This window comes from Diadema antillarum, unplaced genomic scaffold, assembly GCF_040938485.1.
Source record: "Diadema antillarum isolate AM-2024a unplaced genomic scaffold, OU_Dant_1.0 seq00000406_RagTag, whole genome shotgun sequence".
Taxonomy (NCBI): Eukaryota; Metazoa; Echinodermata; class Echinoidea; order Diadematoida; family Diadematidae; genus Diadema; species Diadema antillarum.
The window spans coordinates 1,581,702-1,604,896 of NW_027271394.1; the positions used below are offsets into that span (position 1 = coordinate 1,581,702).

The 23,195-nt window shown below is 38.6% G+C and overlaps 1 protein-coding gene across 1 annotated transcript; it reads right to left on the reverse strand.

Moving 5' to 3' along the window:
• Positions 1 to 200: 200 nt before the first annotated feature.
• LOC139732207 (microfibril-associated glycoprotein 4-like) lies at positions 201 to 8,604 on the reverse strand. The gene is made up of 2 exons (XM_071643085.1): positions 8,328 to 8,604; positions 201 to 3,085 (listed from the first exon to the last, which is right to left on the reverse strand). Exons 1-2 carry the CDS (start codon positions 8,581 to 8,583, stop codon positions 2,415 to 2,417), a joined length of 927 nt encoding a protein of 308 aa, XP_071499186.1. The 5' UTR covers positions 8,584 to 8,604; the 3' UTR covers positions 201 to 2,414.
• Between the last annotated feature and the right edge of the window lie 14,591 nt (positions 8,605 to 23,195).

Sequence of the window (23,195 nt, forward strand, 5' to 3'; positions counted from 1 at the left end):
ATCAAAAAACGGGAATACTGATAATTTGGAGTATCTTTGTTTTTCATTTTTAAATAATTGTTCATTGACTATGTACAACTGTTTGATTTGATTAAAGTCTGCCCTAAGCTAATTTTCTTGCATTTTTGTGATTGAAAAAAAAAATGCCACACACATACACAAAGTTTAAATATCAAATCCTTTTTTAATATTCTGTCATATATCATTATGTGTGTGGGAGCAAATATCTATATTGTAAAGGTTAATTTGACTTAAGATTTGGATAAGAAAGTGTTCTGCCAATGTATCATAAAACATTTAAATAACTATTTGTGACAATAAACTATTACAGGTTCAGTAGTGCACCAGAAAAATGTGCATATAGGCCTTCTGTGGCTGTTATCCAGGAAAGCAAATGAATCTCGAGTGCACTGAGTAAACATGGGATCTGTACAGATTACTATCCTGACCTGTCAAGGACAGCAAAAATTTTCATTTAATGCCATTTGTGGGGAAACTAAGGAACTCTTGAGTGGTAATTTCAAACAAGTGAACTGAACTGCATATTTTGGAGTGGAACCTTGTCGCCGCAGCATGAAATAATATCTTATGTGACGTGGGATGAGAAAGAGGGTATTTATTCCTCATGGAATATATTCCCTTCTAGCAATCAGCTGCATTGAGAATGAAGAGGGGCCATCATCATTCAACAAATATTTAGGCAGTTGTGCCACACCCTTTTTAACTTTAGTCTCACAAATTCTGTTTTCATCATTCATCTATGAATTGTCATGAAGTTGGTCATAAGTTCCAAACAGCTTATATGCTCTTCATCTCTCATGTACTTATACTCAGGATTCTTTGTAAATTCACACACAGTGCATACATACAGAAGCCTTGTACACAGATTAGTGTATGCAGCTGGTATGTATGTACCTGACAGCCTCAGTTTTCAATTGGGGCAGGTCTTCTTTATCTACCCCATCAGAAATTAATGGCTGTCATTCCTGAACAGTTTTAATGACTTTGAAAGCTCATGTTTTTAGCCATTCTTATGGGACTATTATTGTTAGTTCAAGCTTGATTTTCTCATAAGCAATGTGAAATAAATTGAATTGAATAATTGAAACACAAATGCCCTGTCAGATTCAGCCATTGCTTAAGTTTTCAGAGAAGCAGTTGGTTTAGACTTTTATTTTTATTTTTTTGAGAGAGATAGAGAGATAACCATGAAACAGGCAATATTCTTAATCAGTTAGTCTATATCTTTATGACATGTTGATCAGTTTTATCATAGCTCAATTTGCTGATACTAGATAGGGTTCATTTATTTTGATTGAGATATACTCGTTTTTGTTTTTCTGACAGCATCAGTACAGTGCAACCCTCTACCAGAAAGAGAACTTGCTGTCAGTGCCTCCTGCCAAGATTAAGCCGCTCTTTCCACCATCCTCCATCCCCCTCGACTTTGAGCCCCACGGAGCGTGCCTGGAGACGGTCGGCTACCACTCCTATCTCTACGGCAACCAGGTATGTGAGAGAATTACCGCATCCCTCAGTGCTGGTGTTGTGTTGCTGCCGCAGTGAGTGCCCTTGTGGGGGGTACCTGGTGTGACGCGCTGAGACAAGTTTTCGAATATCCCTGACCGTAGCATTTTCTAGCTCGAAATAAGTCTCTCCCCCGTGAGGCCCCCCGTGTGGACAAGTTCTAACCATTGGCCTCAATAAGGAGACTCCAGCCATTGAATACTGTGCCGCTACAGTCTATGTACACTTGTTAGTTGAAATGAGGTATGAGAAGCAGATGGTGTGTATTCAAACATTTGGAAACAAATGGGTGTCATTGCTTTGAAAGATGGAAGGAAGCAGCAAAGTTCATCACTTCCATCTCATTTTATAGGTTTTTCCCAAAGGCATTGTGGTTACCCTGTTGCATAAAACCCTTACGCTGGACTTACCGCTCCTTTCTAGCGGTAAGTCTTCAAATTAGCGGTAAATTTTATAATCCTTGATGCTGATTGGCTGTGACGCCTAATTTTGACGGTAGTTACCATTGAAATTCAACGGTAAGTTTTATGCAACGGGCCATGTTTTCGAAGGGATACATCTACAACATGTTGATGTTGACTTTGATTGAATAGAAAGTCAACTGCTCGGTAGGTAATATATGTCTGAGAAACATCGTGTAGCTGCATGTTAGCAAAAGAATGAAAAGAGGTCAATTTTATCATCACTTACATAGTAAGTGCTACACACATCACAGACGAGTAGAAACGATATATCAATATTGTTGAAATTTGGCCAACAGCAAAATGAAGGTAGACGAAAGTTATCCATATTTACATGAGAAATTACACTGTAGCACAAATATGGGAATGAATATGTTGTTACTGTCCTCTCAAGTATGTCCTGAAGAATCAAATTGATTGGTGCGCTCATTGCCATGGTCTGAGCATCATTTTTGTTGATTTATACGAGTAGAACGGTGGACCGTCCGTCTCTTTCCACTCAATGCCGTCGTCCCACTGTCCGGTGTATGTTCCTTCGTGGTAGTAGAGTCCATTAAGGTTTGATCTGTCGCACGCCTGGAACCACCATCCACCATGGTGGACTTCGGCACAGTTCACCCCATCACTTTCGTCGTTGTCTTTGTCCACTGTTGTGAATCTGCTGCCGCTGTGATATGTCAGGGCATCCGTGGCGTTTCCGCCCAAAAAGTCTTCGACTGTCAGCCTAAAGTCATTTCGCTTGTGGTCCACCTCGAAGCCGGCATAATCGGCGATGTACTTTCGGTTGAACCAGTCGGTGATCTCCACGCGCAGCATGTAGCGGTACTGCTTGCTCAGGTGGTGCAGAAACTCGTTGCCGATCCAGAACTCGGCGCTGACGTTGCCGAAGCCGCGGGCGTAGTCCCGCCAGTCGCGGTTAAAGTCTTCGGACCCGTCCACACGCCGCTGGAAAACGGTCCAGGCGCTACCCTCCTGGTCCATCTCGCAGTAGATTGGGAAAGGGTCTGTTTCTCCCCGCGGCTTGATCATGTAGACGCCGCTCACTGCCTGGGGAACTCTCCTCCTTACTTCATGGCAGTCCAGTGGTGTCGGCCCAACTGTAAAGAGAATGAATAAAAATGGTGTGAATGTATACCTCTTTTAATTTTTTGGTTAAAAAGAAAAACAGTCACATTGATATCCTGTGGGCATGCTCAGACAAGAATTAATTTGTCTGTCTCAGTGCCATGCTGTGTACACCATATATTTCACAAGTATATATTTCTATTTTAGCAAATCGGGTCTCGTAAAACAATTTGACCAAGGGTTAAAGTCACAATGTTTATTAACCCGTTGAGGATGCGCTGAGTTTGCTACAACATGCATTTCCCATGGACATTTGCCCGAGTATACTCAGGACTCATCCTCAACGGGTTAAGAACTACAGAGATTATGAGCATTGAGTATTATACTTTCGTTTCCGTTCTGTGTTTTTTTTTTTTTAATCCACAGAACGTAATGTAAGAAAATTACAGATGTACACATTGAGTGACTGTGAGATGAAAATTAGAGGTAATTTTCAATAGAAGAGAGATAGTAATACTCATCCATAAAGAAGATTAGGTATTACATTTGTGTTGCGGAATGCAATATTTAAGTGTGTTTGCCTTGTCTCAGTTGTCAGTGAAGTGACTCCCTAAACAATGGTATATCATGAATAGGATATTTTCTTCCCCACACTTTCTCAATAAAGTCTGCGTTTCTGTCTTGCAGAGGGAGATATGTTCCCACACCTCCCACTGAAATCATGACAAGTTTTCATTTCCCTCTAGTGGTGACTCAACGCTCACAAACTGTCAGCAGTGGCAGTCACAACAGGTTTTTTTTTTTTCCCGCCCCAGACCAATTCTATCTATCTATCTATCTACAGTATCTATCTGTCTATCTATATACCTACAGTATCTATCTGCATCTTTCGATCTATCTGTTTATATCTATCTATCTGTCTATCTTTCGATCTATCTGTCTATATCTATCTATCTTTCTCTCTCTGTTTCTATCCATCCATCTTTCTATATATCTATCTATGTATCTCTCTTTCTCTTTTCTATTTTGAATTTCAAATTGTATATTATGCTTGTCACTGGTTAATTAATGTGTTTTGGGGAAAATCTGTCATTCTCCACATATCTCGGTCCTCAATCAACCTGTTGCTAGGATTGTTTGCTTTACGCAGGTTGATGAGGTCATCTCACCATCCCACAGCCCTGTGATCCGTCCCTCAGTCCATTGCTGTGGGGATGGGATGGGGATGGGAGTTTTGTTGTAAGGTGAGGATTTTGGGGGGCATGGGAAGGCAAGTTATAATGGACCGCTTCCTTCCACCGTCATAGCACTGGAAAGTGAGCCAACACATTATATCTCTTTTGCATGCTGCTCTTTTTTTGGTTTTGTTCTGTTTTGTTTTGTTTCGAACCCCCTCAATCCCAAATTGGATATTCCAAGCCCAACGCTTTGACAGAAGTGAGACAGTATAGCCGTAGCACACTGCTGGTGATCAACAGTTGGAAACAGTAGATCACACAGACTATGACATTTCACAAGGAACATAAAAAATGATTATGGAGTCTTTTTGTTGGGTAATAGCTGAACAGTCATCCTGCTTAGACTTGCTCTTCAGTTTCATTGTGATTGGTGTAATCCAGGAAATGATAGCCTGTCCAGTCTACAAAAGTGAAGTTTCAGTGTACACTTTTTTTTTTTCAAAAATTTTTCATTCAAACTAATGAAGCGAGGAGCTTCTATGCCTAGATACTTTAATGATACGCGTGCTTATATATTTCTACCCCTCAGTAGTCAGGCATCTCAGGGCCTGTAAAATTGCAAACTTCACTACTGACTGTACAAACAAACAAACAAACAAACAAATTTAATAACACATTCTATGTACGATTGATTTTTCTTCATGAAAAAAAAAATGATAGAAAGAGTGCCAAATGGAGTGGAAAATATGAAGAAAAAAAAAATTGAAAATAACTTATGTCAGCACATTCTGAGTGAAGTAGGTCATAACCATGTTAGCTATATCCTGAGAAGCCTGGGTATTGTCTCTTAGGTTTTTTATGATTGATTGGGAAAAGTGTGGAAACCTACAGGCTCAATTTGTTTTGATTTGATACTGTTCACGCAGTACAAAGCAAGTCTGTTTCACTGCGAGATGAAGTTTATATTTCTTTTAGACAGAAGTGACATTTTGTGGATAGAAAACGTTTCATCTCCTTTTGTGTCCTTGACTCGTGATTGCAGTTTGTGCTTAGGAAACACTTGTTTGATGGAAAACAATATGTGGTGAATATGACTTCAGCGCACTCGGCGAGTGTCTGTGGGGAGAGGGTATAGCCGGGCGAGACCCCGCAAAGCCAAAGCGTACCGCCGGGATTCGTTGTCACGCAATGAGTGAAGTGATTTCTGCATTCGCAGCCGCACATAACTCATCTCATTACGGAGCGCGCCGGTGCAGATCTCAAGATCAATTCACCACACGCTTTGCGATGTCTTTGACAAATGTGCGGCGGCATGTGTGTGTAGGTGTGTTTGTGTGTGTATGGGGAGGGGGTAAGGAGGACTGAAAACATGAACATTTATGTTTGGGGATGTTTACATGGAGGATGGGATGCTGGTGCAATTTCTCTGACAGATGATATGAATGAGTGAAAAGAATTCATTTTGGGGGATAATTCTTTCAGAGCCACTTCAATGCTTCTGTCAAGTAAGTAGAAATTTTATCCTAATGTCATTTAGCTTGCTGGTTCTATTACACAATTTTATATTCTTTTTTCAGTGACTTGATTAATACATCCGTAGTGGAGAATACATGATGAGATGAATAAATAGATATAGTAACCTAATCTGCAATTTGCACATATAGCAATTAGAGTAATAATGCCATGCTTTCTTCATGCTTGGAGGAAATTTCCATAGTCCAGTAAATCAGGTTCTTAAATTGCAGATGCTGACAAAATCTCAGTCTTCCTTTTTGCCAGTTTATTGGCAAACATTGATTTAGGAGGCATTTTAAATGAATTACAGTGTCATACAGCATACATTGCACTTTCAACCCATTAGCACTGTATTCTTTCACAGAATACAGTACATTAATGACTTATTGGCGTGATGCCAGTAGATAAGGGCAACAGGCCAAGTTACGTATTGCACTTTTGGAAAAAGCCAATCAAGAAAATTAAGTTCAGTTATCTGAACATTGGTTGAGCAGGCATGTTGGAATATAGCTGTGGTCTTATCGATGCTTATTATGTTGCTGAAGATGTGACAAAGATCACTTTTATTGTGCACTTGCTTCATAATTTTGTATCCCAAGTTATTGATGTGATATGAGGAATAGGAAAACCCTGGACCATCCATCCCCTTTATACCAAGCACATCGCAAGTACTCCTCTGAATTTTTTTTAAAAAGTGTGTGCATTAAGATATTCATTGCACAAGCTAAAATAAGGATGAATTGCATATCGATGTCTGAGATTTTGTCAACTTGTAGAGCACATCCTGTCTTAAAAAAACAAAATCAAACTCCAAACAATTATAGTATTCTCTTCATCCAATGTATCCTACAATGATACTACGCAGATATGATCGCAAGTCACACTATGAACATTCCTGATGTGTGTTAACAACTGCTGGCAGTGGACCATATGTGTTTGGTCATCAAATGCAGTAATAATGTAGTGGTATTAACCAGGGACAGCAGAATTTGCCTCTCACAGCTTGGCTACCTTCCGCAAGTGCATATTAGCTGCGAATCCGCCGAATTGTTTGTGGCAGCTATCAGCCAGCGCCCCGGTCGGCAATCAACAGGCGTGTTTAATGGCGTAGCTTTGCTCCTCGTGTGAACCAACTATACCAGCCACTCTATATTCAGCTACAATTCATGTAATGGGATGTCTCGCTAATCCAGTCTAACAGTGCTACACCACCGAGACAATGATTTCTTTCCTTTTTCAAAGAGAAAATACTGCACACTCTCTGGCTTGTTACTGCCATAGGGCCCAAATCACAGCTGACGCTGTTTTCCCAATGAAAATAACAAGTGATCACTCATGGTCAGAACATATTCTGCAGGCATGGCTTTGATCACATCCTATCACATCGGTCAATTATTCACTGGCAGGTTAAACCCTGTCCCTCCAGTTGTTATTTCCTTCCCTATCTTTGTCTTTATGCCTCCTTCCTGATGGATGCCAGAGGCAAAGTTTTTTTGTTTCGGGTGTTTTTTTTTCTCACATGGGATTCTGTTCTGTGCAGAGCCCAAAATTATCATCCTTATGTGAAACTGAACAATAAAAGTTAAGTTTGGATTGCGTGGTTAAAGGACAAGTTCACCTTCATAAACATAAGGATTGAGAGAATGTAGCAATATTAGTAGAACACATCATTGAAAGTTTGAGGAAAATCAGACAATCCGTTCAAAAGTTATGAATTTTTGAAGTTTTTGTGCAGTAACCGCTGGATGAGAAGACTACTCCAGTGTATGAATAACTTAGATGTCACATGCGTACAACAATATAAGGAAAATATAAAGAGAATTTCACAAAATGCCATCTTTTGAAAAAAGTACACATTCCCCTGACTCGTTACCGACGAATGTTATGGGTAATGTAATTCCCCCTGCCTTTAGAAAGAGGCAAGTCAAGAGCTCTTTTATTATGCGAAAAAAGCGAAAATATGTTGAATTTTCTTTTATATTTTCTTTATACTGTTGTACGCATATGACTCACAAGCTGTAGTAGTCTCCTCATCCAGCGGTTCCAACACAAAAATTTTAAAAATTCATAACTTTTGCATCGATTGTCCAATTTTCCTCAAACTTTCACTGATGTGTTCTACTAATATTGTTGCATTCTCTCAATCCTTATGTTTATGAAGGTGAACTTGTCCTTTAATATCAATCCTTCTTTCTTTTTAATACTGATCAAGGACTGCTTAACTACCAGTAAACTGGTAGTAAATCATTTTCATTTCAATGGTAGTAAAGCTATACTTGTATTTCATTTCTGCATTTATTACGTAGTATTCATCTTGAAAGCATCATGCGTGTCAGTGCTGGATTCAAACATTGTTTGACATCAGATCAGGTGCATATTGGATCCAAATGCCATTTCTAGATGAAACTGATATTTGTCAGGTTGTCACTGGAAAGAGTAACCAATTGACTAGCAGATGAATTTTGTTGAAGTTTGGTTTTACTAGAGACGGTTGCTAAGCAACAGGAAGATATTGCAGGGATGAATTAAGGAGAGTGCCACAAAGACCTGTTAGAAAGCACTGAATATCATTGATACTCACTGATTTTATGTACTGCATTGAGGGTGGCGTAGTTGCCCCTGATCTGGTCCTGACTGATCATCTGCTGCTGCCGGAGCTCTGCCAGGTCGTGCTCCATCTTGTGCACCCGGTCCACCAGGTCCAGGATGAGGCTGTTGGTGTCCACGTGGTACACCGTGTTGGATATGTCGGGCGGCTCGCGCTCCGCCGGCCGCGCCTTGGACACCCCTACCAGGACCAGGAAGCAGGCCATTGAAAGAAGAGGGACGAGGGCCATTCTGTGTGATGAGTGTCGGGGGCACACCTGAAAGGAAAATTTGAGGGAAAGATTGAAAGTGTTATGTATGGCACTAGCATAGAAACATTCTTTGTATATTGCTGCATGAACCAATACATCTGGATAATCAAATGGAGAAAGATGATGATTGAAATCTGAATCACTGGCAATTAACCTGAAATCAAGGAGTACAGTAAAATTCAAATCAGCAAAGTAAATATCACTGTGCACATTCAAGACTCACATATGCACACATACAAAAAACTAGAGATTGTAATTTGTCATCACTGACAAATTAAGGTGATCCGATCTTTTTTTTAATCAATGATTCGAGTCCTGATACTGCAAAGTCTCAGCTACAACATATTAAAATCTGAGAGAAATTCACCGAAGCATAAGTAAGATAGATCTCGATAAAGAGAGTCATGTCAATTTTCACATCTAAAAAATTCCCTCCCATAGAGATAACACGTCATAGCAAAGATAGAAAAAGAAGTACATATGACCTTTGACCCCACTTTGCACAGACAAGATGGCATCTGAGCAAAAAGTGGTTATTTTATGAAATGATTCCTGTAACATGGTCTTTACGTGTGCAAAATATGGGAAAGATAGGACATGTATTCACCAAGACACAGGATGAAACATCTATGACCTTTGACCCTAATTTACATACCCAAGATGGCGTCTGATCAAGTAGTTGTAATTTTATGAAATAATTTTCGTGACATGAACTAAACATGTGCAAAATATGAAGGTGATAGGGGCTTTTTTTCTTGAGTTATTGCAAAGAAAGTTGCAAAAAGAAAGAAATATTTCAATACATCGAAGATAAACTTTAATTTCAACCAAGTTTTTCCACGTGATCCCGACAACGTATGAAAGAACGAAGGGCACACTTACGATAGCCCTACATCTCAGCTACAACATATTAAAATCTTAGACAAATTCACCGAAGCATAAGTGAGCTAGTGCTCGATAAAGATAGTCATGTCAATTTTCATTTCCATAAAAATTGCACTCCCATAGAGATTACACGTAAACTGGTCAAATTTGACAAGGTTACCTTCAATCCATTTTTTCGAGGTGATGTCGTCATCAAATCAAAATTGTTTTATTACATTTATGAAAGAGCATTTCATAAGCTACAACATATTGAAATTTGGGTGAAAATTGGCAAAGGATTAGTGAGATACGCTCGAGTAAACTTGAAATTTGATGACGTCATTTTGAAAATTTACTTTTTTTACTTTATTAAGAAATTTGATATTTTTTAATCATTTTATCAGCATAGCCACCCCATGAAATGACATGTACAACTCATCACCTTTCAGAATATGTAAAGAAACTGGGGGGTCACCGTCCATCCTGACGAGTAAAATCCGATTTAAAATTGGCGGTTTTTTGGCATAGTTGCACTGTGTATCCCCATTGACGCACGCACGGAATTTTAAATTTGACGGGCCCGTATGACGTCATATTGAGTCGGATCGACTTGAAACTTGGTAGAAATATTCCTTGAAATTTCGGACATCCGATCCGTGTGAAAAAATTGAAAATTTCTATTTCATATTAGCTGTGCGTGCGTATATGTGCGCGCGCATACGCGTCCGTCCAATTTTTTCAATTTTTCAAAAAATGCTCCAAATGGTCTGAAACGTGTGCAAAAAAAGTTTGAGCTGGATTTGAGCATACAAATATTTCAACGCGCGCGTACGCGCGCGTTTTGAGATAAAAATGAATTTTGAGAATATGAGTAGAATCCACTTGACTTGAAATATATGTGACGTAAATTTCATTGAAATATTCCATTCCATTAATGAGATATGCATGAAAATGTGTTTTCATATAATGACGTCATAGTGACGTCACGGTCGACTGATCACTATGATTTTACTTGCGCTGTCGTCTTTGCGACATGATACATATATGGTATAAGTCTGACATTGAGAGGCAATGCACTTTCTGAGCTAACCTCTGCACAACTTTTGAGGAGAAATAAAGAAGAAGAAGAAAAAGAAGAACAAAGAATCCGTACAGATACAGAAGGTGATCCGAGAGGATACTCGGATCACCTAAATATGTTTATACCTTTAAGGCCTTCTTTCAACTATTGCCCTACAGTTGAAAAAAAAAAGGAAATCTCTCAGAAAACTGAAGAGATGAATATCAGATATTCACAAAAAGTGGAAATTAGTTTCTCATGATTTCCAGGAGATTTGCAATCTTTCAGAGGAGCTTATCAAAGCCACTCAGTTTTGTAACACCGACTAGAAATATTTAAGCCTGCCATGTCAAGGAACATATCATTCTGGCAAGCAAAATCTGTATCAACACTGAAAACAAAACAAAATTGAATTGATTGACGTTTAAAAGTGTTTGTCTCTTTGGAATACTTAGTACATGTGCAGAGACTCCAACTCTCCCATTTTCAACAGGAGATCTCCCGCCAAAAGCCCATTTTTGCAAAGTCTCCCGTTCTCCCGCTTGAAATGCAATTTCTCCCACCCTGGCTCTGTGTCTCCCGCTTGAAATGATTTCTTACTTAGTGCCATTGTATGTCGAAAAATAAGACTGAGATAGCATGAGAGAGCATCTAGAACCCTAGCGCTTCCAGGGCCCTTGGACCCTGGACGCAAGGAACTTCGCGCACATCAAGTTGGAGTCTCCCGTTTGCTAGGGATTTCAGGCGGGAGAATCTCTAGATCAGAAGGTGCTTGGGGTTAGAGTCTCTGCATGTGCAATTCTCATTTTGTTGTCTAACGTTCAGACACTCACTAAAATGGAAGTACATCGACTTGAATGAGGCATTCGCAAATTAACTACACGCAAATTAACTACATGGTAATTAACTGCACAGTAACTACAATATTGAAAATAATCATTGCCAACAATTTATATGGATTTTACTAATATATATATATTTTTTTTTCAAGTATCATTTTGTAGCTCTGCAGTAATATTCCAGTCAGTTGTTGAACAACTTTCACAAATGAATGTGAAATTCAATTTGATCTGATCCTAACAATTGATAAATATGCATTTGTACATGTATCATCCTTCCTTCATGCTCAGCAGTAACATGAGAAAATATTCCTCATAAGAGGATATGACAGTAAAAATTTGCAAAATTGTTAGGAATTCTGTTCAGGAGAAACAAGACCATTTTTAAAAACAATTCCATATAAAGAAATATTGATATGACTGACTTTCACTGATAAATTGTGACCCGCTACAACAAAAGGATCTGAAAGTCGGGGAGGACGATTTTCTGAAAATGGCATGATATTATTCCTGTACTCTTCTTTAATTTCATATATAGCACAACTCATAAAAGTACTCGGTTGCGGAGATATCAGTGATTTTATCAGTGCATGTCAAGTGGTTGAGGAAATCAGAGTTTCGGGAAAAACGCCTTCAAAGCTGTCCTTTCGACGCTATCATGGTCATGGGGAGGTGAGACAGTTTTCACCGCTTAACAACAGAAGGCACGTTCCTAGCGACCTCCGCCATGTTCAGTCAAGCTTACCGCCAGCGGTCTACGCACGACCAATCAGTAATCAGGATGCCACGCACTGACCAATAAGATCACTCCCTCGTTGCTAGGGGCGGAGTCTAGTTGCGGCGCTAAATCCAAATCTTCGGACACGTTTCTCTTACATTTAAAGTCGGAAAATCATGGCTCAGAAAAACGCTTATTTCTTGCCTTTTCTTTGATTATTTAGCTTCGAAATTTCGGCTTTCAGAATATCCCCCTACTTTGACATAGTGGGAGATTTAGATATACCTGCCTTTGTTTTGGAAGCCATGGTTGATCAGACCATTTTCAACCGAAGAAATACGCAATTGCAGTGTATCTTTGGGTGTAGAGGAAAAACTGAAAGCAATAGGAACATGGCTGGATGTGCTGCTTTGGGTGAGAAATATATAACTGTATCCAACACATAGGAGAAATTTTCTGAAAGAATTTAAAAAATTACTTTTTCTTAAATTTGCTCACTACATAAAAATTTGGTTCTTAATGTACTAGTTTATGCCTTTCATGGAATTATTGAACTCACTGAAGCCTAAATCAGTGACAAAGTGGGGAAACTTGTGTTTTTGAATGAAATTTTGTGAATTGTCACTTTCTCTATGGTAAGTTTCAGCTTCCGAATGGGAATTCCTTTGACTTAAAATATGTGTGCATATTCATGAATGTTCTGTACTGCATTTCAAATATTCATCCATAATGCTTTTCAAATACTTGATTGTGAATTTTAAGTAAATACTATGTTCTTGGACAAAAAAAGGGCTAATTTTTGCTTAAAGCCCCATTACAGTATTTACCACACGATGTCATTCTTAGAGAAATAAGCTGTGCTGGACTACTTTTTGCACATAAAATTTCAAACATTATTGCATGTGGACTGCTAAATCATAAGAAAAAGGTTGGGGACTTCTGGAAGTCCTATATATTCATGAAGAAATACCATCATGGAATTGAATTTAATGAATTGGTATAACTACCAAATTTCAAATATCAGTTTTGCTCCAAAAGGTATATTATTTGTTTGATTGTCAAAATTAGAGTCCACAGGACTTACAAGTTGGTCCAGCCTATAAAAGCACACAATGTATTATGATGTTTATTTTCTCATGAGTAGATGAATAGTTTTATGTCTTACTTTCATTTTTTGATAGGACATTGCCCCCAAAGCAGGCTTGGGCTTTTTTGTTATAACATACATTTCCCATAGACACCTGCCAAGTATATTCGGGACTAGTCTTCAACAGGCTAAAAAGAAACAGTGCGGTGCATACAGTATCCCCTCCTCCCAAAGATGACTTGGAGAGGTTTAGTAGGGGGGAAAAAGAAGATGGGGGGGGGGAGAAAATTCAAAGCAATCTGTCATTTCCATCTGCCAAGGATGTGGCACTTCAATTAGGAACCAGGCCAGACATTGACAAATTTGGCTTCACGGCTTGTTATATATCCCAATAATATGATATTTGGTAAAAGACAGAAGGGGGAAGATAAAGGACTATTCTGCTCTTTACATTTATCAGAAACATTGATAAATTCCCAGATATTATAATGATGTTTAACAAAAAATGTTCCCTTTGCAACCCTCATAGATTAGATGTATTCGTTCGTGCGACAGTTACTGACATTGTATAATAGAATATGTTGCCACATGAACTGCTTTTCATTGACTATTAGCAAGTCCAGTGTAGAAATCTTGCGGTGAATTGGATCATAGTTCGTCCTCCTGTGTGTAGTAGAAGGAAATCTTGTGGTTTTTGAGGAACATTCGTGGTCTTTTGCCCATCCAGGAGCCATGAAAATGCCGCAGGGGAAAAGAAAATGTAAAGGTGTTGAAAAAAAAAATGAATAAGGATGTTCAGTCTTCTGAACAAACTTTGGCAAACTTTAATTGTATGCCAAGGTCATGAACGCATTTCAAAGAATGTTTGGCAATTGCAGCCAACAGGGCTAATTCAAAGTTTCCTGTGAAGGTACGGTGGCATGTGTCAGAAATAAAGAATGCCGTACAAGGTTATCCAATCCTCGTAATAGTCCATATATTTTCAGTTCATAGCACTTATCAATGCGCACTCCCAGCACAGGTGATGGGGCTCTTGTTTCTGTAACTTTGATGGGAAGAAAGAAATTGAATACTTCCTCACAGAAATTAAGATAGAATGAGTACAGAAGGGCTGACAGCTAGAGAAAGTGGTTTCAAATTAGAATTAAAGGTCATTCATCATTTCATAATCTTCTCTCTTAGTCAAATTCTAGGAGACAGTTTTTCAGGCAGTCTCCAATTTGTATGTTTTGTGGACATTTCAAAATGTCAAAACGTCCACTTCATGTGAGTAAGTAGAGAACAGTAGAGAATAAAATGGACTGAAAACATGTCAGTAAAAAGTTTGAATTTCAGACCTTACTTTACTTTTTTTAAGTTTCCAGCTTTTGAAGCTTGACTTAATAGTTATGGTCAACACATGACTTTTCTCTCCTTGTTGTATTGTCACATTAGGGTCTTCCTAAATTGCCATGGAAACTTTAGTGGAAGAATTTATGAATGAAAGAAACTGCTTTAGACAGCAAAGAGGTGAAAGTGAATAGAATTTTGGTAAAAGTGATTTATGTATTTATCTGCCGGGTAAAGAGTTGGATGAGGAAATTAATAAAAGAGTTTCTGGCTGTAAAGTTAGGCAGTATTATCAGAGATTAGGATTAAAGACATTTTGTTTTTAAGTTTAATGAAACTGATGGAACAGGAAGGAAATGGCATGAGGTAACTGAATCATTTCCATTTGTACCTTCTCATTGCTGTTTTGCAAATGGTTAATGGCATGCGACATACTACAAACTAATCGCTGCAACATATTAATAACACTCCCCTTTCTTCTACTGACATTTCGGATGATGACAACGATGAAATAAGAATCGAATCGTGATGATAAAGAAAATGACAATAAAGTTTGTGGATGAAGGTGCCAATGCAACATGTAGAAGATGAATCTTGATGTCGACAGTGAATGCCACTTTTTGAGAAATTGACTGACTTCAAGTTTTCACACATGATAGGAACAGAAGTAACCTGCCCATTCATATAGTCTTTTGAAAAAATCTGTTTGTGTAGCTTTTTTTTTCCACCATGATAACATAACATGCCCAAAGTTGATTGCGAATCCTCAAGTATGGAACATGATTTTCCTTATTTGTAACCAATCAATGATTCAAATGTGGAGATAAGCTGCAATATCTCTTGTCAATCTTGTAATTAAAGTTACACATCAGCAGAATATTGGCTTGATTTCCTGAAGAGTGTTGCATTGTTGCTATTTTTCATGCTATATTATGTTATGCCTCCCACAGTCTAACTCATAGCAATTTTTAGACAGAAAATTTCAAGACAGAAAATGCTTTGTAGAATCTCATTCAATACAACTGGAATTATTAAATCTCATTTAAGAGTTTGAATACATGACTGGTTAAGATCAAACATATGTTCAAAAAGTGAGAAATGTACATGTATCAGGTGGTAAGTTCAGGAATGTGTGATAGTTGTCATGCTCCTGATAATGCAATGATTGCGTTGGTACAAAACAGTATCGTCTGTGATGGTAAAGGCCCTTGAGGATGTTGACAATGCTATCACATCATGACTATTAACAACATGAAAACCTCCACTGAACATATAGTTAGATATGCAGTGTATTTGTATCAGAAGACAAGCAGTTATAAATGACTATATACATAATGAAAAAAAATTAAGATCCAATCAACTGCTGAAGATATTCTGTGTTAACACTCATTACCAATGTCTGGAAGTGTCTCACTGTCTTTAGAATAAACCAGTTGAATGCATTCAAAACCTCTATAATTAAAAAAACAAAAGAATCAAAATGAAAGGAATATTTCAAGCTTGTGGATCTCGAGTGAGTTGTGTAATATCTTGGAGCAAGAGTAGACAAGTATACTAGTACTTAGACAGCTATTGGAAAGCCAAGCAGAAATTTTGAGTTTGGGTGTCGCTTGCTAAGCACACCCTTACCCTAGCACTCCTGCATGGACTGCAAGGAGTAGGGAAGGCAGAGGAGGCGGGGCGGGGAAGGCTGAGACCTGCAGTCCGCTCCCCTTACCACCCACCATAGTACGGTGCCATGTGCCATACTCGCTGGCAGCGACTGGCACCTGATCTCGCACCTCTGACATGGCCAGGGGTGAGAGAGGGAGAGAAAGGTGAGTTGCGTGGAGGGGAAAGGAAATTGGTATTAATCGATTACCCAAAACTCTTGTTCCCTTCATTAGCATTGGCAGTCCACACTTCCCCACGTGAGGGTCTAGTTCAGTTGAGGACTACCGTTTGCTGGAAACTGTTTTATCATTGACAGAGAATGTTTGTCTGTTGAGCTATTCTCGGGGCATTGTATCTGGTGTCATTTCATGCTGCTAGCACTACATGAATGAAATTAATTATCCAGTGGTATGCATTAGATTTCAAATAATTCACCACATTACATACGTAAAGATTGATTTTACAACATTGATGTGACAAATTGAATAAAGCGGTGTAAAAAACATGGAAGTGAAAGCAAGCTCTTGTGATAAGATATAGAGTGATATTTACCACAACTTCCCTTTAGGCATGATAGGTTGATCCAAAATGTTCTTAAGAAAACAAGTGTTTTAACATCAAACAGAGTATGACATTAAAAACAAAAATGCACAAAAAGTTCTTGGTGCCTGAACGTCACAGAAAGAAAATGGTTAAAAGAAACCTTAAGTCGATAAAATGATTTGTTACAGGCACTGAAAAGATAAATAGCGAGAATTGTGACAAAAAAGGGGGTTGAAAGGATCTCTGGGACGTACATTTTTGACAAGTGAGGGTTTTATGTTTATTTTCACTGTGCCAGCACTTGTTTTTCAATCAGTAGATGTAATAATTATAATAATTGAAGAAATAAAAAGAAAGATACCATTGTTATAGGAGCTTCTCACTGGGTGGGTTATTCACTTGGAATCTAAGTATTTTGTTCTGATATAAATCGATGGCATGTCAAATTCAGCAAGAGGAAGTACAGTATAGATTTGTGAGAATGGTTTAGGGTAGGCTGTACTTTAACTACAAATTCGTATTCATGCTAGCTTCTTGAAAATAAATGAATGAATGAATAAATAAATGAATACATGTAGGTACAGAGTCCTAAGCAACCTGAAGATCTGATATTTTTGCAGATATGAAGATATCCTTTCACTATAAATAAGAAAGAATTGTGAATATGGTTTACAAAAATGGTACACTCTATACTCCTACTTTTCTACCATGGCATTACAGAATAGAGGAGTTCTGTATGTGAATGGTTCTGAAGATATTCATTTGCCTGAACAGAGTTCTATAATACAGCACACACATGCTATATGTTACAATAGATTACATTTTGTCACAAGTATTCACCAGCGATTTGCAACTTTCCTGCGGTTAATGAATCCTGCTTCTAACTGCAAGGTTTTTAGCTGATCCTGTGAAATGGCATGGCTCTATTTCTATTTTTTTCAATCCACATGAGAAAATTACTGTGAAAAAGCACAACTGTTCTATAGCTTCAACGGTGAACGGATGAAGGAAGAAGGAAATAATACAACACCATCACCCACTGCATGTTTGAAATATCCTTTGATAATTCCTGAAGGTTGTGGATAAGGAATGATACACAGAATGCTATCAATGAAGCAAAAAGACTTGCCTTCAACATCCAAAGAGAACAGTGCAATCCAGGGAGTTTACTATTATCCCAAGTACTTAGAAACAGTCAAAGCCACTTCACAGGTGAAATTGGTCCAGTGATAATATTCCTCTCATGTGGCAAGTTCCAATCAGATTAGGCTTACTCCTTGGCAAGTAATATTCCATGCAGGACAGCAATCACTGAGTATTATCCATAGCTTTTGAATGGGAAGTCAGTTCTTTGCCCCCAAAATCCAATGAGGTATTCCCGAGCCTGCCACAGCTTTTAGGGCACGTCCACACAGCCAGCAAGCAGAGTAGTGAGCATGGCAGGGGTAGTAAAAACAAAAAGTGGGGAAAGAAGCAGGCATGGGTGACTTTCAACAAGAGAGCCCCTCCTCCTTGCAAACCCACCATTCATAGATCCCATGCCTTCCAGCTAAGCTCCGCCTTGTGAGCGTGCTAGCTTTGGCCAGCCTCCTCGTGAAACAAGCTATCACTGCTGATTGGACAATACTTTGCTCATGAATATTTATGATATGAACCTCCTGTCTCTTTTATCTATTGGTTTAGGGATTCTCCAGCCAATAGTAGTCACTGAATTGTGACATGTATGTGAGAGAGTGTGTGTGTGTGTGTGTGTGGGTGTGTGTGCGTGCTCTAATGTGTGTGTGTCTGTGTGTGTGTATGCACATGTGTTTGTGTGCCCAAATGGTCACTAAAGGACAGCAGTGAGTAACAGTTCAACTTCCTGTTGCATATTCATGAAGTCAGATTGACTGAGGCTCCTGACTGGCTGAAAGTCTTGTAGTAAATTTGGATCTGGCAATTCACAAATTTGTGCTTGTTTATCTTCAGAAGGGCATTTGAGCATTATTCAGTCATGCAATGGGTGCAGTATAAATCTGTGCCATTGCTTTTGATCTGGAACCGAGCTCCTGCATCAAAATGTGTATGAATGGAATGACACAAGTTGATAACAATTTGATTTAGACTGTGCATTGACGAACTACAAGTTCTTAGCAACCATTTGACATTGAATTAATGTATTAGAGTGAGTTGATTGATAGTTTTTTTTTATTTGTTTCAATCCATTTAAAGGTGCAATGGTGGCACAGTTGTGTTATTTTGTGAACTAAAGTCCTTATTCCTGTTCATTTGTTTGTGAATGTCATTTTCACTTTTTTTTTAATCTAACAAGAAACATACCCATGACATTGCTCTCCACATTTTCAAAGGGAAGGGAGGTTGAAAGCTTCTGGTAAATTAAAAGAAAAATGCTACCTTGAGTGTGATTAGCTCTTGAAAGACAAATGAGGAGTCCTTAAACCATGCTACGAAAAGGACATTCAAAAAAGACATATCACTATTCCAGATTTTATATTTTGTATATATTGATCTGTTTCTTTGATATGACTACCATTATTTAGAATGTTGTTTTCATTACAACTTAAGCTCCACTCCTGAAAGTAGACAGAAAGGGACTCTGCATGTTATGTTCTGTTACCTTAACAACTTGTCATTATTTAATTAAAATACTTCAAGCATTTGTAGTCAGTAGGCTGTTCAATGCCACATCAAAACTAAGCTGCCTGTCTTCAAAAATATAATTATTCAGACAATGACACATTTGGTATAAACAGATTGGGTAAGCTTAGATGAGAAGGTTTTGCGTCTGTTTTATATCACATACTCTATTCATTTTGATATTGTTTATTTTGGGGTGTTCTGTGTTCTTTCTAATCTAATATCCTGAGAAGATATTGCTTCAATTACCTGTTGTTAATGTGAGGTGTTAACAAATACAAATTTTTCCCATGCCTGCATTGTGTTTCAGCCATAATTTTGCTCACTCTGGTGAACCTACAAATATCCCCCCCCCCCAAAAAAAAGGAAAATAAAGAATAAAAAGTACTCCTTGTTTACTTTCAACGGGTCAGTCCTTGGATCACTGGATTCTGGGAAAATTCAATTTAATCTTTGCTAGCGGAACTCCCATTTATTAATTTGATGCACAGATCTCGGAAGAGACAAATCAAATGTGGTGAGTGAAAAGATTATGCGAAATTGAATTACCCATGCCATAATGATATTCAATGTCATATCTATGTCCTGAGTTCAATGAAATGAACCTGCCACTGAACTTTGAATGGCACACATTACAGGAAAGCTCTCCTATTGGTGTTAGCCAGCATGATAGATGTGATAACCACTCACAAATCTGTTTAACATTAGAGTTTGATGCAGATGAATGTTCTTTTTTTTCAACAGGATTGCTCTGGTTAAGCATTTGAAGATAAAACAAATCAAAGCAAGGCAGTAACTGTGCAGTTTCCGGCATTACAAGCAATATTTTGGGCCATCAGTTGGTGTATTTGCAACTGACGATATATCACACAAGGAACTCATAAAATGAGTAATGGTCAATAAAGTAGCCCTTCGGTGATATCATGCCCTATTTCATCCTGACTTATATATTAAAAGTTCTTCATAAGTGATAAATCCTGTTGCTAGTATTCCGCAGCTCGTCAAATGATTGGGTAATCATATGGTCTCCATTTCAGCAGGCAAACTCTCTTAACATCTTTCCCTCACAAGAAACTATGGTTACATCACTGTCCACTCAAGGTTTCGACAGAACGTGGGAAAGTTATAGAAGGCATGGGAAAGTTGGCCATTTTTATACCCAACTTGAATTCTAAGACAAAATGTCTGTCATGTATATGGCTTTGCTATTCCTGAATGGACATGTGGTCTGTTGTCATAGAGCAAGAATACATCTCAATGTTGAGAAAATAATGGATAGAAACACAGTTTTCAATTCCATGTGATTAAAAGATGCTACAAGGACTGAATGGTGATAAAAGAATTAGTGGGAAAATTACAGCAGTGTGATGTTTGTAGCTGTTTGAATGTCAGGTATAGAGGTTGTTTGACCGTGAGTTCATTGTGTAAGCGCTCAAGAGTGTTCTGCCGACATCATTGTGGGAATTTGTGAGGGAGGGTCTGGCCGTCAGCTTCGCCAGTGTGAAAGGTGTGCCATCTTGAATGAATTCACGAGTTTAATGGTTACCGTGAAGGTTTGCCGGGCTGCCCCCCTTCAAGCTGCACAGTCTCTCCCCATTAATCATACACCCCTCCTGGCGATGATCTCGTCGCAAGGTCAGACGTAGGAAGCCTGGTTTCCTATGATGTCACTCCAATTGTCATCCAGATTTCTCTCCCCGGCAGATATTTCTGCTGCTGCTCCAACTTCCCTCGCTCTCGCTTCGAGGAAGTGGCGGGGATTTTTTAACGCAATTCAGAATGGCTGCGGAGAGATCGCATTAGACTTCTCACCGTAGAGATTGCTCATGTTTGACTTTAATTTGTTGCCTCACTCGAATTCATGAGCTACATCCATGTCTATTTGTAGGCAAAGTGAAATACTGAGTATTCTACAACATTCGAAGCATTCCCTCACAAATTATAAATCAGTCATGTAACACATTGAAGTCTGTTTAAAGTGGATCATGCAAATTCCTAGATTTCTTTAGCCTTACCTTTCATGTCTACACTGAGGATGCTATACAATGTGCATTGTAACCATACTGTAAAACACAATATTTCTTCAGCATAAAATTTTCACGAATTAGAGCCAACAACCTTTTTTTTTTAGAGTTGCCTCTAACATTCAATGCATACATGTATAGCGTAGACAAGAACTTTCATGTGCATTATAATTTTGCGAATCTAGACTCTCACAAAATTCGTGATTTTGAATACACGCGAACATTCCTCGTTTATCAGTATTTTGATAGTATGACAAGACCATTGGTGTAAGCTGGCAATACTGCATACGCCATATATTTCGCAAGTCTAAATTTCCGCGAATCAGGAATTCCCGATGATTTCGCGAGTGATTAAATTTGCGATCGTGGAGTCCTGTACTGAAAGAGAAGTGTACACGCGTACGTCACATTCACATCGGGATCAGAGTCAATATTTTCGTGTGTCTTTTATTTCGCGAATAGCACCTGACTCGCGAAATTCGCAAAAATAAAAGCCTCGCGAAATATTCGGCATATACAGTAAACCAATGAAAGTCTCTTTTGATCAGCATTTCTTACTAGTTGCTTTTTAAACCAGCGTTGCATTTCATGATTGCTTATCAATGGTTGATGAGATTTCCCATGCCTCTATGTAAATGTTTCACAAGTATCTATATCCTTTTATCACTCCATTAAAGGTGCATCAGGAACATTGCAACAGAAATTAGAAAAATGAAGTAGTCATCTTTAAAGGCTCGCATCTTTTCCTTGTAAAAGCATTTCGCAATTGTGTTGCAATAGAATGGTTGATCAGCCCCCACGCCCTCTTTGATGCAGGCTCTCAATTTTATAGGCAGGGTATACGAAAAACAATGCGCCAAGTGAACAAGGCTTTTGAAGTGAGACATAATACATAATGTACTTCTCAGTCTCTGTGTAGTCAGCATGGCCATCTCAGAGTGATTTGTCAGGATATACAGTGTATGTTGAATAACATTTGTCTTTAATCCCTCTCACTCTTTCTTTCTTTATCTATCACGCATTGTCTGTCGCCTTTCTTCTTTTTAAGCGACGTACCCTTGCCGTTGTCTCGCTTCCGGTTTTTTGTCTCCAGCTTTTGCTTCCTGCCGTGCGCTTGTTGCGCACCACACTTAGTTGCCGTGAATCATATTGTGATCGCAACAGGTGTCATAGAACTGAATTGTGACTCACGCCATGATTTAGTAAGTCATTCAGCTAAGTCTGAAAAGATAGTAAATGGAGATTTTGTTGTTGCTGTTGTTTCATTGTGATGTAATCCAATGTGAATGAGACAGGCAGTCACAGTGCGTGTGTGCCATCAGTGTCACTGTGTGAAGTTGTATTGTCTAATGTAGTTATATTCACATTGACCAAAGAAGGCAACATTGAATTGCATATAAAGATAACACAACTCATATCAAATTTGTTTTATCTGGCACTCTTAGGAAAGTGAGGCTTCAGAAGACCACTGATGATCAATTGTGACCCGCTACAACAAAAGAATCCAAAAGTCGGGAGGACAATTTTCTGAAAATGGCATGACAATTTTTCCGTACTCTTCTACTTTAATTTCATATATAGCACAACTCATAAAAGTACTCGGTTGCGGAGATATCGATGATTTTATCAGCGCGTGTCAAGTGGTTGAGGAAATCGTAGTTTCGAGAAAAATGCCTTCAAAGTTGTCCTTCTGACGCTACCATGGTAAAGGGGAGGTGAGACATTTTTCACTGCTTGACAATAGAAGGCACGCTCCTAGCGATCTCGCCATGTTCAGTCAAGCTTAGCGCCACGTTCAGTCAAGCTTAGCGCCACTGGTCTACGCACGACCAATCGG